The sequence below is a fragment of the Oryx dammah genome, unplaced genomic scaffold, assembly GCF_014754425.2.
Source record: "Oryx dammah isolate SB20612 unplaced genomic scaffold, SCBI_Odam_1.1 HiC_scaffold_12, whole genome shotgun sequence".
Lineage (NCBI taxonomy): Eukaryota > Metazoa > Chordata > Mammalia > Artiodactyla > Bovidae > Oryx > Oryx dammah.
Genome location: NW_024070196.1, coordinates 63203157 through 63221223, shown reverse-complemented (window position 1 = coordinate 63221223; position 18067 = coordinate 63203157). Strand labels below are relative to the sequence as shown.

Genomic DNA, 18067 nt, shown 5'->3' with positions numbered 1-18067 from the left:
ACGTTTGCTTGGGTTTTTCTATAAGATGTTATCTACGAATAAACTTTCTGGCCAACTCAATACTTACCCCAGGTGTCAGGCTAGGTGTCAGCAGAGAGCCGTGGTCACGACTCATGGAGTCTTGTCGGGAAAGAGACACATCGAACAAGCGGATGGCAGCAGGGAAGGCTGCTGTGGGTCAGGATGGGTGGAGCATGGGGTGACCCAGAAGCGCTCGGTGTGGGGAGCCTCACGAGACAGAGACCCTGTTACTCTGGGGTGTCTGACCAGCCCGAGCTCACACAATGAAACACAAACCCCTACTCCCACCCCCCAGCTGAACAGGCAGCAAAGACCCCAGGCCAAGAAGAGTAAAGTGGGGGAGGGATGGGGGTGAGGGTTCCAGAGGCCTCAGACCTGAAAAAGCTCCAGTTGGGGAACGCAGGTTCCTTTCCCAGTCCTCCATGGAAGAAGGCAGGCAAGATACAGCCCAGATTGGCGTTGTGTTACCTCTTTTTAACCCGTGTTCTCTCTGCCAAAATATTTAGGGTGATTATAGGCACCACCCATGCATGCTCTTCCCGGTTCTGTTACAGAAGGTGAAAGAGTCAGTCTCTCAGTCATATCTGACTCTGCGACCCTGGACCAGAGCTCCTCTGTCCATGGGGATTCTCCAGGGAAGAATACTGGAGCTATTCCCTTCTCCAGGGGATCGTCCCAACCCAGGGATCGAACCCAGGTCTCCCTCACTGCAGGCAGGTTCTTTACTGTCTGAGCCACCAGGGAAGCGGTGCTGTTACAAGGAGAAGCCTTTCCCTGGGTCAGTATGTATTGAACAATATTGATATTGCTGATTGCTTTCTCTGTGCCAGAGCCTGTTGGAATTATGTAAGGGAAAAGAAGCTAGTTTTCTGCCAGGAAGGGGCCCTACCCCAGCTCACCCCCAGAGTCTTTGGGGTAATTTTCAACACCATTTGGGAAGAGTGGAGTGAGGCGCTCAAACCATCCCAGGGTGACGCTCCCGGCTGCTGTTAGGGAGGGAAGACACTGTCAGAAGCCTGACTCCGGCACCTTGGTAGATGGTGCCCTCTAGTGTCCCCACCACCTCCTTCTCTCTCCAGTTACCGCGTCACCATTGGTAACAAGACGTGCGTGTTTGAGAAGGAGAATGACCCCACAGTCCTGAGATCCCCTTCGGCTGGGAAGCTGGTGAAGTACACCGTGGCGGATGGGGAACACGTTGAGGCTGGGGGCAGCTACGCCGAGATAGAGGTGACTGCAGAGCTGGCCCCCAGGGTGGGACTGCAGCTGGGCCGCCCTCATACCCGCTCCCCAAGGGAGGACCCTCTGGGCAGGCTGCTGCACTCAAGCCGACAGACCGCCCCTTCCTCCTGAGCTCTCTCGGGCAGATCCCTCAAAGAGCCACTACGTGGGGGGTTCAGCACCAGTTCCCTGCCTTATTCCATGGGAAAAAAAAAATCTCAAAAAATGTATACCTCCCCAGCTGATAGATGATGCTGACAATTAAAAAGTGGTAACCCAATACCTGCAAAGCACTTACCATGTGGCAGGCACCCTTCTAAGCATTTTCTCTGTCTTAATTCCTTCTTTAACCTTTCTGGCAATCATGAGTTGGACCCAAACAGAACCTCCATTTTGCACAGGAAGACATGGGACCTAGGCAGCCTAAGAAACTCACTCAAGGTCACACAAAGCCAGGATTCCAACCTGCTCATTCTCTGCTGCCAAGGAAAAGAAAGAATTTTGTAATGAAGCTGCAGCAGTGGTGGGAGCCTACACCGGTCGGCCTCCTGCTGTGTGCCCTCCGGCTTAATCCTTATCAGTGCCCTTTGAGACAAGCCTGACATTTCCCCCTCCCCATTTTACAGTTAGGGAAACTGAGGCTCAGAGAGCGGACGGCATGTGCTAGAGATCACAGAGTGATGGGTGGGGTGCAAGGGTCCAGCCCAGGCCTGGCTGACCTGAGTGACCAAGCTATGAACTTTTGAGCAAAGGGCAGGATGGTCCTGTCTGTCTGAAGCCCATACATGCTAACAACATTCATTGTGTCCACACGGCCAGACTCAGACCAGTTAAAGGGGCTGATGACTGGACTGGAAGCACATTCTTCATTCCCTAGAGGGTTTTCTCTCTGCCTTTAAGAAAAGGAGCCAGTCATAAAATGTACCTCATTTTAGGAAGATAGGTATCAATCACCCTACATCATATGATTTAGCTGTGTTTCTAAGAGAAAGGCCTTCCTTTGGAAATAAGGAGCAGTTTCCACCACTGTAAAATGGGCACAGTGAACACCAGCCTCACTGACTGGCGTTGCAGATGGTAAAGATTGATGACCAGCGCCGTGCCTGGCACACAATAGATTGTGTAAATGCTGCTCCTCTCTCCCCACTGCACTTGAACTCTGCCCACAGGGTCATTCTTTGTAAGTGACATGGTCTGTGCTCCAGAATTGCTAGTTTAGGGTGACCCAGGCCAGACCTGAGGGGCCCCACCTAAGTAGAAATCACTTCTTTGTGCCAAACAGGTCATGAAGATGATGACAACCCTGAACGTGCATGAAAGTGGCCGGGTGAAGTATGTCAGGCGCCCGGGGGCTGTGCTGGGAGCTGGCTGCATGGTGGCCAGGCTGGAGCTCGATGACCCTTCTAAAGTGCGCCCGGTATGTGACACCCAGCACAGCTACTCCGTGAGCCGGACAGGCCAGTGGCTTCTGGCCCCCGAGCCTCACCCACCTCGATGGGCACAGGAACGTGCCTGCCTGTGCCCACACCCTCCTCAGCATCCCACTAAGAGCAAAACCCATGTGCTTCCGACGATCTTCAGGGTCCCCCAGGGGCTGTGTCCTGCTCTCTTCCCTGGCTTCACCCTCTGCCTCCCTCTCCGCCTTAATCACATGCCCTGGACTCCTCCCCTCCGGGGCCAGCTCCCTCTGCCCAGAGGAACCTTCCCCCAGATGTGCACAGGGCTCGTCCTCTCATTTCCTGTAAACTGTGAGGCAGCCCTCTTCCCCACAGTGCTTTATATGGCCTTGTCACGTCTCCGTGACGTGAAGTGACCTGCCCTCCTACAGTAAGCCAGGCACACGGGGAGGTGGCTCCCCATTCATGCAGGTAATGTTTGTTTGTTTGTCTCTACAATAATTAGCATATATGCCCAGGAAGAAAAAAAGCTAGAAAAGCATTAAAAAAAAAAAAAATTGTCTCTTTTCTCCAAAGTATCTTATCAGTTTCATTTGTTTTCTCCTCTTTCTTTTCATTATTGTCTTTTAAGGGTTCCCAAAGCTAGGAATAGAGTGAGCTTTGTTAGATAACAGGAAATGAATCTGTGTCTACCTTGTGATTTGTTTTAGCAGACGTTTCCCGCCCGGCTGGGTTCTGGAGACAGGAACCCAGCCACCAGTCCCAGCAGGCTCATGATTGCCTATGAGAAAGACAGGCAGATAAATCTTTGTAATTCAGCTCAATCAGAGGGACCGTCCTTGGCCGCTGGCTCTGGGGGTCCAGAGGGAGAAGCAGCAGCAGACTGTGAAGAGAAGAAGCCCTCCAGTTGATCTTGAAGGGCGAGAGGAGCCTGCAGGGCTGGGAGCGGAGTGGAGGGGATGGGAAGCTGAGGGTTCTGGGCCAGCAGAATAGCACGCCCCCAGCTCCCAGGTTCCAGTGCCTCACACGGCCGGTGGTGAGTGGGTGTGCTCAGTCGCTCAGTCGTGTCCGACTCTGCGATCCCATGGACTGTAGCCCGCCAGCCTCCTCTGTCCATGGGATTTTCCAAGCAAGAATACTGGAATGGATTGGCATTTCCTACTCCATATTGAGTGGATATTTGTAAAATAAATTAACAGGTAAATGAATGCATGAAGTCAGTGTTGCCCCTTTTTTAAAAAAAAAAAAAGTTTGGCCTCACCTCACAATATGTGGAATCTTAGTTCCCTGACCAGGATTTGAACCTGTACCCCCTGCATTGTAAGAAAGAGCCTTAGCCACTGGACCACCAAGGAAGTCCCTTTGGGGAGCTTTTTATTTGAGAATCCTCTAAGGCCAAATATTTATGATTTACAAAAAGCACGTATATTTGTATGAGAGTTTCCTAAATTTTGTCTGTGCTAGGCATTCATCTTTGGGATTTGAGCAAAGCTGAAAAGAAATAGAAAAATAGGGAGATGATATTGGTTAGAAAGCAAAGCCAAACAAAAACATCTGTCAGCAAAAATAATCAGCAATAGGAAAAGAATTCTATTTGAGCCAAACTGAGGACCACAGCCTGGAAGACAACCTTTCAGATAACTCTGAGGAATTGCTCCCAAGAGGCATGGTTTTCAGCACAGTTTTGTGTCTTGTCAGAGCAATGAACATGAAACAAATCAGGAAGACTTTCCTCTAAGATTTAAAAAAAAAAAGAAAAGGGGAAAATCAGACCAGCGTGTGCACAGCAAGTCACCATGGCCTTGGCCTCCAGGAAGGGAGTCCTTCCAGCCTCAGAGGAGAACCAGCACTGGCATCCCAGGAGGGAAGGCATTGCATCACTGTTTTATTTATTTTTTAGCTTTTTATTTTGTATTGGTGTATAGCCAATCAGTAAGGTTGTGTGTGATAGCTTCAAGCAGACAGCAAGGGGACTCAGCCATATTCATCTTTATTTTTAACATGGACTTTCGGTACTTCTGGTCAGTGTGCTCTTTTCTTTAATAATTAAAGCAGATGTCCAGTGTATGTTTGGCTACAAACAGGCTGCTTAGTTAGCATGAAATTCAAGTTAACTCATGTAGAAGCCACAATGACTTCCCCTGACCTCTACATGTGAACATTTTTTTTAAAAAAAAACAATCACATCTAACACTCTCCAAAATTATTTGGAATGCATAATTGACTACGGTGTTTACCAAGGGGAAGATTTGGAACCCTCAAACAGGGGTGTGTATGAGCAGTTTTAACTTTCCAATAGGATGCTTTCTTCTGTTCCCCCTCCCCTTCAGGCTTCATCCTAACCACACTGTGTGTATGGCGTACATACCGTGTGTTAGTGGCTCTGCCTTGGCCCTTGGCTGGTCCAGCTCTTTCGGAGGCCACGGTGGTCTTGACCTCTGGCTCCTGTTGTATCTCATCAGGCTGAGCCGTTCGCGGGGGAGCTCCCCTCACAGCCAACACTGCCCATCCTCGGAGAGAAACTGCACCAGGTTTTTCACAGCGTCCTGGAAAATCTCACCAACATCATGAATGGCTACTGTCTGCCAGAGCCTATTTTTAGCATCAAGGTGGGTCACTTGTGCAGGGTAGGTGAGAGCCCAAAGATCCCAGAGATCTTTATTGGGGTAAGAAATGAGAAAGTCTCTCATTTCCATCAAGGACCTGTTCTCAGGGGATTCCTCAGTTTCATTGTAGACATCAGAGTTTGTTTCTCTCTGATTATAAACTGGTGTAAAGTTTACATTGCTTTTGGGGATTCAGTTCAGCTCAGCACTGAGAATGTTCACATTGTAAGAGAAGAGTCGATGTGGGTCATCTCTTAAAGAGACAGTAAGGAAGCGACTTTGTCCAGAGACACAACTGTGTTCATCCAGGGTGCCGTTGTCTGTAGAGAAGTAAGTCCTCAAATTTGCAGACCTCTGTGAAGGACCTGTGCTGCTGAACTCGACATCAGTAGCTATAAAACTACTGCTCCATCACCTTCTATACCAGAATAGTCCATCACAGTGATGGTGGTCATGGTAATAATGGCCAGCTCTAGTCTGGTACCTGCTCTGTGCCAGCTACCACACTAAGCATTTAACACTTATTAAGTCATTTCACCTTCCCAACAACAGAGAGGTAGGAACTCTTATTATTTCCATTTTATAGGTGAGGAAACTGAGACACAGAGAGGCTACAAAACTTGCCTTATTTCACCCATAAGGAGGCAAAGATGGGGTTTGAACCCTGACCCTCCTGCTTCAGAGACCATGTGCTTAGCCCCTATGTTAGGCTGCCTAATTACCAGCATTGCAACATTTTTTTTAGCCTCTGTACTTGCCAGTGTGTGCATGGTTTCAAGTTCAGACCTTACAACCACATTACGGGGTTGACAACATTCTCCTTCCCATTCAAAAACCATCAACAGTTCCAGTGACCCAGAAGCAAGGCAGTGCAGCTTTTAAGAGTTTCTGAGTTTGCATCCTGGCGTTGCTTCCTACTAGCTGGGTGACTTTGGGTAACTTAATTAACCTCTCTGTTTCAATATCCTCAAGCGGAAAATGGGAGTAACGATTATACCTACTCCCTAGGGTTGTTTCTGAGGATCAAGTGAGAACAGGTCCATTTGGGTCCTCGAACAGTCTGGTACAAAGCAAGCGTCCCACAAATGTCTGTGCTTTGCAAAGCCTGATGTCCTGACCCGGCACCAGGCTGGCAGTTTGGATGCACAGGATGGGGCGTGGGGCCGTCCCGGGTGGGGAAGCCAGGTGGTTGTTACTCCCACTCTGTGGCCGGGGCCGTTCCACCCTGGACTGTTCCAGAGGCTACCAGCTCTAGATCTTTGGCTGCTAGCGCGCACGAGGCCTGGACGGCTTAGTGTGTCGGGCGCCTCCCACTCCGGGCTGGGTGGCTGCACCCACGCCCCCTGCAGGCCTTGGGCTGACGCTCTGGTCCCACTGCAGCTGAAGGACTGGGTGCAGAAGCTCCTGAGGACCCTCCGGCACCCGTCGCTGCCGCTGCTGGAGCTGCAGGAAATCATGACCAGTGTGTCGGGCCGCATCCCCGCCCCCGTGGAGAAGGCCGTCCGCAGGGTGATGGCCCAGTACGCCAGCAACATCACCTCGGTGCTCTGCCAGTTCCCCAGCCAGCAGGTAGGGCCGCACCCACCAGGAACTCAGCCCCTCATCAGTCTGGACCTCCAGCCTCTCATCAGATCGGGCTTTGTGAGACCCACACCGACAGCCCGAGATGCTGGGGCCTAAAAAGAGTTTCCTCTCACGCCTTCTCTGCAGAATCCCAGCATTTTCCCCCAAAACAGCAGTTTTAGATGGACATAAGCAGTTAACAGTAGTCCTCGGATTCGGAACAGGAGTAGGTGGTTGGTGCGAATAGGCAGCGTTTTCCGGAACTACACTGGCTGACGTAAGAGAGGAGATTGTGAGTTTTTCTCGCTGGTGTGTAGTGTTGATTCTTCCTCCTCGGGTTTGTGTAGGGTGACAGTCGTGGGGCTGTACGTATATATCATATTTTCTAAGAATGGAAGCCATTCCTGGGGAGTATCAGAAATCTCTAATAATTCCACATTGGCCTCACTTTGTTCTTTTGGGGGGGTTGCTTTTATCAAGCATGTTAAAGGAAACCTGCATCTGGAAGAGTCCCCTCTTTTTTATTTTCATGCCCTCGGTCTGGTGAGAAGGGCTTCCTTGCACCATTACCCCCCACCCACGAGTTAGCAATTTGGGGAGCTTGAGGTCAGTGTAAGTCAGCTTATTCCCAGAAGTCAGCTTCTACGTTGGAATATTGTTCGGCCATAAGAAGGAAGGAAATGATTCATGCTACCCTGGGGATGAGCCTTAAAAACTTGATTCTCCGTGAAAAAAGCCAGTCACAAAAGCTCACGTTGCCCAATTCCATTTATATGAAACGTCCAGAGTCGGCAGATCCGTGGAGAAGAGACGATAGATTAGTGTTTGCCAGGGGCTCAGGGCAAGGGTGAGTGACTGCCCACGGCTCTAGGATTTCTTTGGGTAGTGATGAAAATGCTCTAAAATTAGTGATGGTGGTTGCATATTTTTGTGAATATAGTACAAACCACTGAATGAAATAGACACTTTAAAAGGAAAGAGGGAAATACAATAGCATATGAATTCTAGCTCAACTAAGAAATAATGAAAACAAAGCTCTCGAGGACCCCAGTGGAGAATCGTACATGTTGGAATCTTCTGGGAGTTCGTTACTGATGCAGGTTTTTCAATCGAGGTATTTTTGTTGCCACAAAATAGTATGCCAATAGCATTCAACCTAATTGTAAAAATAGGACCCATCTGGCATTCTCATGCGCCCTGGTGTTGGAAATTCCCTTCTCTTCTTTGCCTGGAGTGTTTGTGAAGAGGGATGGTGTGAACATGCATAAGTCTTTATGTGATAGTTGTCATCCTGAACTCTTTAGTCCTCAAGCCACACATTGAGTGGGGCACACAGATGTTTCTGGGGGGCCAGAGGGCTTTGGGTTAGGGTTTTTGAATGCGTGGGAACCTGTGGTGGGTCCTTCCAGTGACTTCTGTGTGGTGGACAGATTGTGTGGTCTGAGTGGCCAGACCTATCCTGTTTTCCCGTTCAGATAGCCACCATCCTGGACTGCCATGCGGCCACCCTGCAGCGGAAGGCCGACCGGGAGGTCTTCTTCATGAACACCCAGAGCATTGTACAGCTGGTCCAGAAGTGAGTCCTGGGCCCTCCGTGGGATGTGGTGGTCACACTTTCTCATCCACTTGTTGCCCCAGGGTGCTGCTATCTGAAGGGCAGGTTCAAACCAATCAATAGTGCCTGCGGTCTGAGACCCCAGTTCCAGCCCTGGCGTAGCCCTGCCTAACAGAAGAACAAAGCAACGTCCTTTACTTCCAAGTCTCAGTTTGCTAGTCTGTAAAATGGGAGTGAAAAACACTTCACATGCTGAGTCATTTTGCATTACCAGCAGATCTAACTTTTGTAAAGTGCTGAAACACAGCAAGTCCTCATGGTAGCTTTGCTTATGAGACAGTGGAATGAAATGACTTAATAAGCTGTAAATGATTATAGAAATTATTCTTGTGATTTTGGGGGATCCTTGCAAAGGAGGAATTGGTAAAGAACTTGTTCAGTTGCTCAGTCATGACCAACTCTTTGCGACCCATGGACTGCAGACACCAGGCTCCTCTGTCCTTCAGTATCTCCCAGAGGTTGCTCAAATTCATGTCCATTGAGTTGGTGATGATACCATCTCATCCTCTGCCACCCCTTCTCCTGTTGCCTCATCTTTCCCATCATCAGGGTCTTTTCCAATGAGTCAGCTCTTCACATCAGGTGGCCAAAGTATTGAGCTTCAGCATCAGTCCTACCAATGAGTATTCAAGGTTGATTTCCTTTAGGATTGACTGGCTTGATCTCCTTGCTGTCCAAGAAACTTTCAAAGAGTCTTCTCCAACAGTACAATTCAAGCATCAATTCTTCAGTGCTTAGCCTTCTTTATGCTCCGACTCTCACATCTGTACATGACTATTAGAAAAACCATAGTTTCAACTATACGGACCTTTGTCAGCAAAGAGATGTCTCTGCTTTTTAATATGCTGTTTGAAGTGAAGTAGAAATCCCTCAGTCGTGTCTGACTCTTTGCGACCCCATGGACTATACAGTCCATGGAATTCTCCAGGCCAGAATACTGGAGTGGGTAGCTGTCCCCTTCTCCAGGGGATCTTCACAACCCTGTGATTGAACCCAGGTCTTCCGCATTACAGGCGAATTCTTTACCAGCTGAGCCACCAGGGAAACCCAATATGCTGTTTAGGTTTGTCATAGCTTTTCTTTCAAGAAGCAAGCATCTTTTAATTTCATGGCTGCAGTCGGTGTCCACAGTGATTTTGGAGCCCAAGAAAATAAAATGTGTCACTGCTTCCACTTTTTCCCCTTCGATTTGCCGTGAAGCGATGGGACCGGATGCCATGATCTTGGTTTTTTAAATGTTGTGTTCTAAGCCAGCTTTTTCACTGTCTTCTTTCAAGAGGCCCTTTAGTTCCTCTTTACTTTCTGCCATTAGAGTGGTATCTCTGCATATCTGTGGTTGTTGATATTTCTCCCAGCAATCTTGATTCTGGCTTGAGCTTCATCCAACCCGGTGTTTCGCATGATGTACTCTGTATATGAGTTAAATAAGCAAGGTGACAATATACAGCCTTAGGCATACTCCTTCCCAATTTTGAACCAGTCAGTTGTTTCATGTCTGGTTCTGTTACTTCATGACCCACATACAGATTTCTCAAGGGTCAGGTAAGGGGGTCTGTAGTCCCATCTTTGTAAGAACTTTTTAAAAGAATTTTAAGAACCTGTATTTTGCCTTACATAGCTCTTGAGCAGGGAGAACTATTCTGATGATAAAAAGAACAGCCCTTTTGTGCAAGAAAGCTTTGCCTTCTTGGACAGAATTCAAACATTTTCAGACTGGAGTGAGTTAATTCAGCACATATTAGCCACGTGCCAAAAACTATAAGAGGTGCAGAAGATAGATGGCTATAGGAAAATGCCCTTCTTTTCAGGGCACTCCTTGGCTTGTGAGGACTCATACTGACAATATAGGGTTGCAGCTGAGGAAGGAGATTTGTGTTTGGATTCCCCATAGCCAAGGGCTAATCGTTTCCCCAGAACTCTTCCAGCACTAACCGTAATCCATCCTTTTTTAGTATAGGGCAAATGACCGGTAGGTATAAACAAATGATAAATGAATCAAATTCCCTAGCAGGTTCTTTTTTGTGTTAAATATAAATCTCAGAGGTTTATCCTATATTGTGTGCGTGTGTGTTTTTAAAAATCACATTTGAACATAGGAGCCTTTTTGGTTCGTACTTTCTTTTAATGTCACTTGCTGGTGCTGGGGCAATGCCAGTTTCAACTTTCCTGAAAGTCAGCGTCCCATTCCTTATGTTCTGAAATGGTTTAGAAGAGGAAATAGTTTAGAAGAGGAAATAGTTTAAGGAACCTCCCTCCAGGTTACCATTTGGTTTTAAAAGGAAAGTGAAATGTACACAGGGATCATTTGGTAAATGTCTTTCAAGTTTTGTTTTTCAAATTGTCTTTATCCGTTGGATGGTTAATTGAAAATATTTGTCTTCACTCATTCATGCAAGGCTAACCCCATTCAGCATCCCAGCTCTGTGACTGTTTTCCCTTCTCTCTGGGGACCTCTGGTTGGATGTGTGACCTTGGGCAAGTCGTCACTCTCTCTGACTGGCAGAGTTAGCACAGATGGACCAACTCACGCATCCCTTGCAGACCTAAGGATTAGAGGGTGCAGCCTCCAGATTCTTTTTAAAAAATATTTATCTATTTGTTTGGCTGTGTCAGGTCTTAGCTGTGGCACGCGGAATCTTCATTGCGTCGTGAGGATCTTTGCTTACGGCTCACAGACTCTCTAGTTGTGATGCACGGGCTCAGCAGTCGTGGTGTGCAGCCATAGTTGCCCCACAGCATGTGGGATCTTAGTTCCCAGATCAGGGACCGAACCCATGTCCCCCACATTGCAAGGCAGATCCTCAGCCACTGGACCATCAGGGAAGTCCTCCTCCAGATTCTTTATTAGTGTTTTCTCTTCAATGCTTTGGCCACCTGATGCAAAGAAATGTCTCATTTGAAAAGACCCTGATGCTGGGAAAGATTGAAGGTGGGAGGAGAAGGGGATGACAGAGGATGAGATGGTTGGATGGCATCACCTACTCAATGGACATGGGTTTAAGTAAACTCCGGGAGTTGGGGATGCACAGGGAGGCCAGGCGTGCCGCAGTCCATGGGGTCTCAAAGAGTCGGACACGACTGAGCAACTGAGCTGAACTCAACTCCTTCTTCAAGTCTTGAAAGTCCTGCTGGAGACAGCAGGCACCCCAGGACACGGAGCTGGTCACTCAGCGGGCTTCTTCTCCTCCCCAGGTACCGCAGCGGGGCCCGCGGCTACATGAAGGCAGTGGTGTTGGAGCTCCTGCGGAAATATTTGCTGGTTGAGCACCATTTCCAACAAGGCAAGAGTCGCCGCCCCAGGCCCTGGTGATGAGTCCGTGGGGGCAGGGGCCCGGAGCCTTACCCCACATGGCTTCTTGTCCCCTGCAGCCCACTACGATAAGTGTGTGATAAACCTCCGGGAGCAGCTGAAGCCAGACATGTCCCAGGTGTTGGACTGCATCTTCTCCCACTCGCAGGTGGCCAAGAAGAACCAGCTGGTGATCATGCTGATTGTAAGCAGGAAAAGGCGTCCTCTCCCCACAGCTGGACAGGGCTCCACCGGCTGTCCCTGGAAAGGTTCTGGTAGCCAGATTTTAAAATACTTCATGCCAAACTTTGTCTTGGGTCTTTCCTCTCTTATTTATTCCTTCCACCACCCTGCACAGCTTGTAGGATCTTCCCTGACCAGGGATTGAACCTGGGCCATGACAGTGAAAGCCTGGAATGCTAACCTCTAGGCCACCAGGGAACTCTCGTCTTAGAAAACCACTAGCCTGGCCGTTGGACAGTGCCTGCGTTCCATGCTGTCCTTGGAGGCACAGGCCAGGGGAATGATAGAGACTAATGTCACCACCATTTGATAACACAAACCAAATCAAAATTTGGGAGGCAGAGAAGGTTGAGAATAATTTCCCATGAGATTTCTTCGGCACAGACCTGCTTGTGTATGTGTGTGAAATGGTAATACGTTAAACAAATTTTCTGATTATAGAAACAAAATGTGGGCTCATTCTACTTAGGGACATGCAGAGGCAGAAGTAGAAAAGAATGACCGCCCCGCCTCAGCCCCACCATCTGGTGACTGCCTGGAGAACAACCTGGTGTGGGGGTGGGGGCGTGATGCCCAGGTATTCAGGGTCCTGGCAGTCACTGTTCTGTCTTAGTGGGTATTGAGGGAGCATCGACTCAGCCTTTCCTAAGCCCTTCGTGCATTTAGGGTGTAAGAGTAGGTGCAAAGACTGGTCGCACCCAGCCCTGGTCTCCAGCAGAAAGGTCCCTTGTTCCAGAAGCAGAGAGGAGGGTTGCCCATAGGAACCAGCATCCCTGCCTCGTTGGCAGTTTTCACCTCTATATCTTCTCTCTGGCAGGACGTCTCCAGGCCCTGGATGCTCCCCCCATGCCAAGGCTCCTAGAGTTGGCTTGCACACCCGCCCGAGAGACTCACATAGCCCTTACTCTTTGTTCATACCTGCTTCTGTTTCCCCTCATCCCTCTTCTCTGAAACTGAGCCCCTTAAGTCAGGCAGAGACGTGCAGAGAAAAGAGTGCGAGGACCTAGGGATAGGAGAACCTTGGGTTCAAATATGACTCTGCCTTGCATGTGCTTGGTAGCCTGGGGGCAAGGCACATTGCTTCTCTGAGCCTCAGTTTTCTCATCTGTAAAATGGGTATCATATAGTAACTTCTCAGTGGGTAAAGGACATTTGAGGAAATGAAAGGGTCTAGCTGCTTGCCTGGCCACAGTAAATACCTGTTACCTGTTGGTCATTAATAGTGATACAGGCAGAGACTTGGTTCTTTTTTTCCTTGTGCCAGGAATTTAGGGCATGTTTGGGGGTGGATGCATGGGTGAGTGAAAATGCAGTGGAGAATGGTGGAGGGTTTATATATTAGACTGGGGAAGGTTGGCAGGGGCAGCTGGGCCCCCAGCCAAGGGCCAGTGAGTGCTGGCCTGTCTCCTTCTGGTGGAACAGAAGATCCCCTTGGATCTTGTTTCTGTCCCCCAAAAGGATGAGCTCTGTGGCCCAGACCCATCCCTCTCCGATGAGCTGACCTCCATCCTTGACGAGCTGACTCAGCTGAGCAAAAGCGAGCACTGCAAGGTGGCCCTCAGAGCCAGGCAGGTAGGCTGGCCGGCTGCAGTCCCTGCCACTCCCGGGGCTCACGGGGTGCCATCCTCCACCACACCCAGCCCCCCGCATGCACAGCCCCTCTGCTGCAGGACCGGCCCTTGGCGTCTTCCCTGCGAGGATGGCTCACCCCAGCCCCTGCATCCCCTCCCCTCCCCCTGCAGGTCCTGATTGCCTCCCACCTCCCCTCCTATGAGCTGAGGCACAACCAAGTGGAGTCCATTTTCCTATCTGCCATCGACATGTATGGCCACCAGTTCTGCCCGGAAAACCTCAAGGTGAGGCCACCTGCGTCCTTCCACGTTGCACAGAGCACACGCCATGGCCCAAGTGGGGCCTGGGGGTGGGCAAGCGGGCTCTCCCTGCCCTCCATGGGTTGGCGCTCGGATGCAGGGCACAATCACGAGCACCAGTGGTTTAGTTCAGTGTGGCCAGGGCTGCCTGAGGGGGCCAGGGGCAGCTCTGAGAGAGGTTGGGTCCTGCAGGATGAATGGCAAGGCAGCAAGGCTCTCTCAGGAGGCATGATGTTAAAACTCCACATGTGATGGAGCTTATTGGAAGCTGCAAGCACTCACATGGCTGGGTCTTGGCTTCATTTTCCCAGGGGCCCCTCTTTACCCCCTAAATCTGCCTCATTCACAAGCTTCCAGGCACCCCCTCTATGGCTAGAGCTGGGAGCCCTGGGAACAATCACCCTAGAACTGCCTGCACATTCAGATCTCCTGGGCCTGGAGCCTGGCAGCATTTTGTGATAACAACACGACCAACCTACCTTCCCTGCCACTATCCCTCCCCTCCTCTGACTGCTGGTTGGAATTTGTTAGCATTCCCCTTTCCTTGTTTATTTCCCTTTCCATTTCCTGTAGAAATTAATACTCTCAGAAACAACCATCTTTGACGTGCTGCCCACTTTCTTCTACCATGCTAACAAAGTGGTTTGCATGGCATCCTTGGAGGTAAGTAAGTGAGAGCTCCCTGGAACAGCTTCAGTACTGACCAGTGCCGGTCCTGGCATCCGCTGCCGGCACTCCACATGCCTGACCCTGGGCCATGTGCCTGGCAAACATGATCTCAGCATTTTCTCTCCAAGGTAGGTCCTTTTACTTGCACCCATCTCACAGAAAAGGGAATGGAGGCTTAGAGAGGTGAAGTAGCTTGCTCAAGATCACACAGCTAAGAAGTGAAAGAGCCAGGATTTATATCTAGTCTATCTTAGTCTAATCGCTCAGTTGGTAAAGAATCCACCTGCAGTGCAGGAGACCCCAGTTCAAACGCTGGGTCGGGAAGATCCGCTGGAAAGGGATAGGCTACCCACTGCAGTCTTCTTGGGCTTCCCCTGTGGCTCAGCTGGTAAAGCGGGAGACCTGGGTTCGATCGCTGGGTTGGGAAGATCCCCTGGAAAAGGGAACGGCTACCCACTCCAGTATTCTGGCCTGGAGAACTCCATGGACTGTGTAGTCCATGAGGTCGCAAAGAGTTGGATGTGACTTGGCGACTTTCACTTCACTGTTGTAGTCCAAAGTTCTTGCTGATAACCCCAGCTGTCTTGTGTATTATTCCAGCCTCCTCTGGCACAGGCACAGTTAAATACTAACCCCCCAAGGGCCAGGTCCAAGGCACTTCATCTAAACTTTTGATTCCTTGAGCAACGAATTATGGCAACATGTGAAAGTTGTCTACCAGGGAAGCTCATTAGAGACTTAGTGTCCAGAGTTTTATTGAGAGCTGGTCACATATGCACCAGAGAAAGCGATGGCACCCCACTCCAGTACTCTTGCCTGGAAAATCCCATGGACGGAGGAGCCTGGTAGGCTGCAGTCCATGGGGTTGCGAAGAGTCAGACATGACTGAACGACTTCCCTTTCACTTTTTACTTTCATGCATTGGAGAAGGAAATGGCAGCCCACTCCAGTGTTCTTGCCTGGAGAATCCCAGGGACAGGGGGAGCCTCGTGGGCTGCCGTCTCTGGGGTCGCACAGAGTTGGACACGACTGAAGCGACTTAGCAGCAGCAGCATATAAGCACCCTCTGCTTGGCACATACCAAAATTCCAAACTCCCAGGAAGAAAACATATGCTCAGCATAAGTCATACTGTTTGCTTAGTTAATGCACTGCCAACCATTCTTCTCTGGGAATGGTGGGAACCCTCCCCAAATCCAAGTTCTCACATGCTAGCCAAGGGCCAGCCTTGCAAGCAGCAATTTCAAAGGATAGCAGTTAATTCCTGGATTCCCTATCCAGTAAAAAAATTCCCAAGGCTTAGTCTTCAGAACTATGCCATCTAATATGCTGGCCACATGTGGCTTGTGAGCACCTAAGATGTGGCCAGTCTGACTGACCTGTGCTCTAAGTGTAGGATACACACTGGATTCCAAAGACTCAGTATGGAGAAAGAATGGAGAATATCTCAATTTTTTAAAAATTGGTTGCCTGTTGAAATGATAATATTTTAGTTATTAGGGATGAAATGTGGTATGTTATTGAAATCATCTTTACCTGCTCCTTTTAAGTGTCTACTAGAAAATCTCAATTTAAAACTGCCTCCGTGGCCTGTGTTATGTTTCTACTGGACAGCATTACTCTGTAGCAGGAGTCAGCAAACTATAGTCTGTGGGTCACATCTAGCCCCCTGCCCAGTTTTGTAAATAAAGTCTTTTTGGAACCCAGCCACGCCCACACATTTACATATTGTCCATGGCACAAACTCGTGGCTCGTATAGTGGGAGCTCAGAGTCTTAACTTCTGCACCATCAGGGAAGTCCCTACAGCAGCAGAGTTGAGTAGTTGTGATTTGTGATAAAGATGATATATTCCACAAAAGCCTAAAATATTTACCACCCGGTCGTTTGCAGAGAAAGTAGATCCTGAAGAGTGAGCACATTTACTCTTCACTGCTTTCAGTTCAGTTCAGTTCAGTCGCTCAGTCGTGTCCGACTCTTTGCAACCCCATGAATCGCAGCACGTCAGGCCTCCCTCTCCATCACCAACTCCCAGAGTTCACTCAGACTCATGTCCATCGAGTCCGTGATGCCATCCAGCCATCTCATCTTCTGTCGTCCCCTTCTCCTCCTGCCCCCAATCCCTCCCAGCATCAGAGTCTTTTCCAATGAGTCAACTCTTCGCATTAGGTGGCCAAAGTATTGGAGTTTCAGCTTTAGCATCATTCCTTCCAAAGAAATCCCAGGGCTGATCTCCTTCAGAATGAACTGGTTGGATCTCCTTGCAGTCCAAGGGACTCTCAAGAGTCTTCTCCAATACCACAGTTCAAACGCATCAATTCTTTGGCCCTCAGCCTTCTTCACAGTCCAACTCTCACATCCATACATGACCACAGGAAAAACCATAGCCTTGACTAGACGGACCTTTGTTGGCAAAGTAATGTCTCTGCTTTATAATATGCTATCTAGGTTGGTTCTAACTTTCCTTCCAAGGAGTAAGCGTCTTTTAATTTCATGGCTGCAGTCACCATCTGCAGTGATTTTGGAGCCCAAAAAAGTAAAGTCTGCCACTGCCTCCACTGCTCCGCTTTAGGGGTCGTGTTTTGGGCTTGTCTCTGGGTCTTCTCAGGTGCAGTCTGTGCTTCTGTCTCATTAGGTTTATGTGCGGAGGGGCTACATTGCCTATGAGCTAACCAGCCTGCAGCACCGCCAGTTCCCGGATGGCACCTGCGTGGTGGAATTCCAGTTCATGCTGCCCTCCTCCCACCCCCACCGGTACAGAGTGGTACCCACCTGGGGAGGGGGTGGCTTATGTTTCTTTTCTTCCTGACCACTGTAGTCCTATCTCTGGAGGGACCCAGTAGGCATGTCTGGGAACCGCTGGGGAGACATTAGGCACGCCATTCCCCAGCCTGGCGTCTCTCCATATCTCCATTCTCTTTTCAGTAGCATGGAGATAACCCCATGCCTGCCTCCTAGCTCTGCACTGTCTGGGCTGGTAGCCGCTACCTACCTGTGGGGTTTTGAAATTAAAACGCATCAAAACTAAATTAAAACGCATCAAAACTAAATTAAAAATTCAGGTCCTTGGTCACACCAGCTCACGTGTGACTTGCGGCTGCCATATTGGACATTGTGGTTCTAGAACATTCCATCAATGCAGAGAGTTCTTTTGGACAAAGTTGTCTAAGACCCTGATGAATGAGGCACAGACAGCATTTAGGCCGTGCCTGGCACACAGAAAGTTGATGAATGGTGAGGATCCCTTTGATGATCGTGACGGATACTGTTGTTACTGTCCGATGGCATGACACTCTCCCCTATTCAGCTTTATTCCCCTTCCCACAAAATAAAGATTGTCACCTTTGCCCATTTGAGAGGAAAGGGGACTGATTAGGGGCTTGGGATCATTTTGGGGTCTGTGAGAGATGTGGTATAAGAACTTTTGAACTTGTCCCCTCCTGAGGAGATAGTCTTTGCCTTTGTTTGTGTTATTTATTTGGCTGCACTGGGTCTTAGTTGCGGCACAAGAGAGCTTCAGTCTTCATTGTAGCACGTGGGGTCTTCAGTCGTGGCATGTGAACTCTTAGTTGTG

General features: G+C 49.3%; 1 protein-coding gene across 1 annotated transcript in view; it reads left to right on the top strand.

Moving 5' to 3' along the window:
* ACACB (acetyl-CoA carboxylase beta) overlaps positions 1 to 18067 on the top strand; it is a 136628-nt gene that overhangs the window by 83892 nt on the left and 34669 nt on the right. Inside the window, exons 18-28 of the mRNA XM_040251296.1 lie at positions 1101 to 1251; positions 2525 to 2659; positions 5102 to 5248; positions 6626 to 6814; positions 8284 to 8384; positions 11616 to 11704; positions 11793 to 11917; positions 13414 to 13527; positions 13698 to 13811; positions 14400 to 14489; positions 17129 to 17247. Coding sequence (XP_040107230.1) covers positions 1101 to 1251; positions 2525 to 2659; positions 5102 to 5248; positions 6626 to 6814; positions 8284 to 8384; positions 11616 to 11704; positions 11793 to 11917; positions 13414 to 13527; positions 13698 to 13811; positions 14400 to 14489; positions 17129 to 17247 — 1374 coding nt within the window. The remainder of the gene's footprint in view (positions 1 to 1100; positions 1252 to 2524; positions 2660 to 5101; positions 5249 to 6625; positions 6815 to 8283; positions 8385 to 11615; positions 11705 to 11792; positions 11918 to 13413; positions 13528 to 13697; positions 13812 to 14399; positions 14490 to 17128; positions 17248 to 18067) is intronic.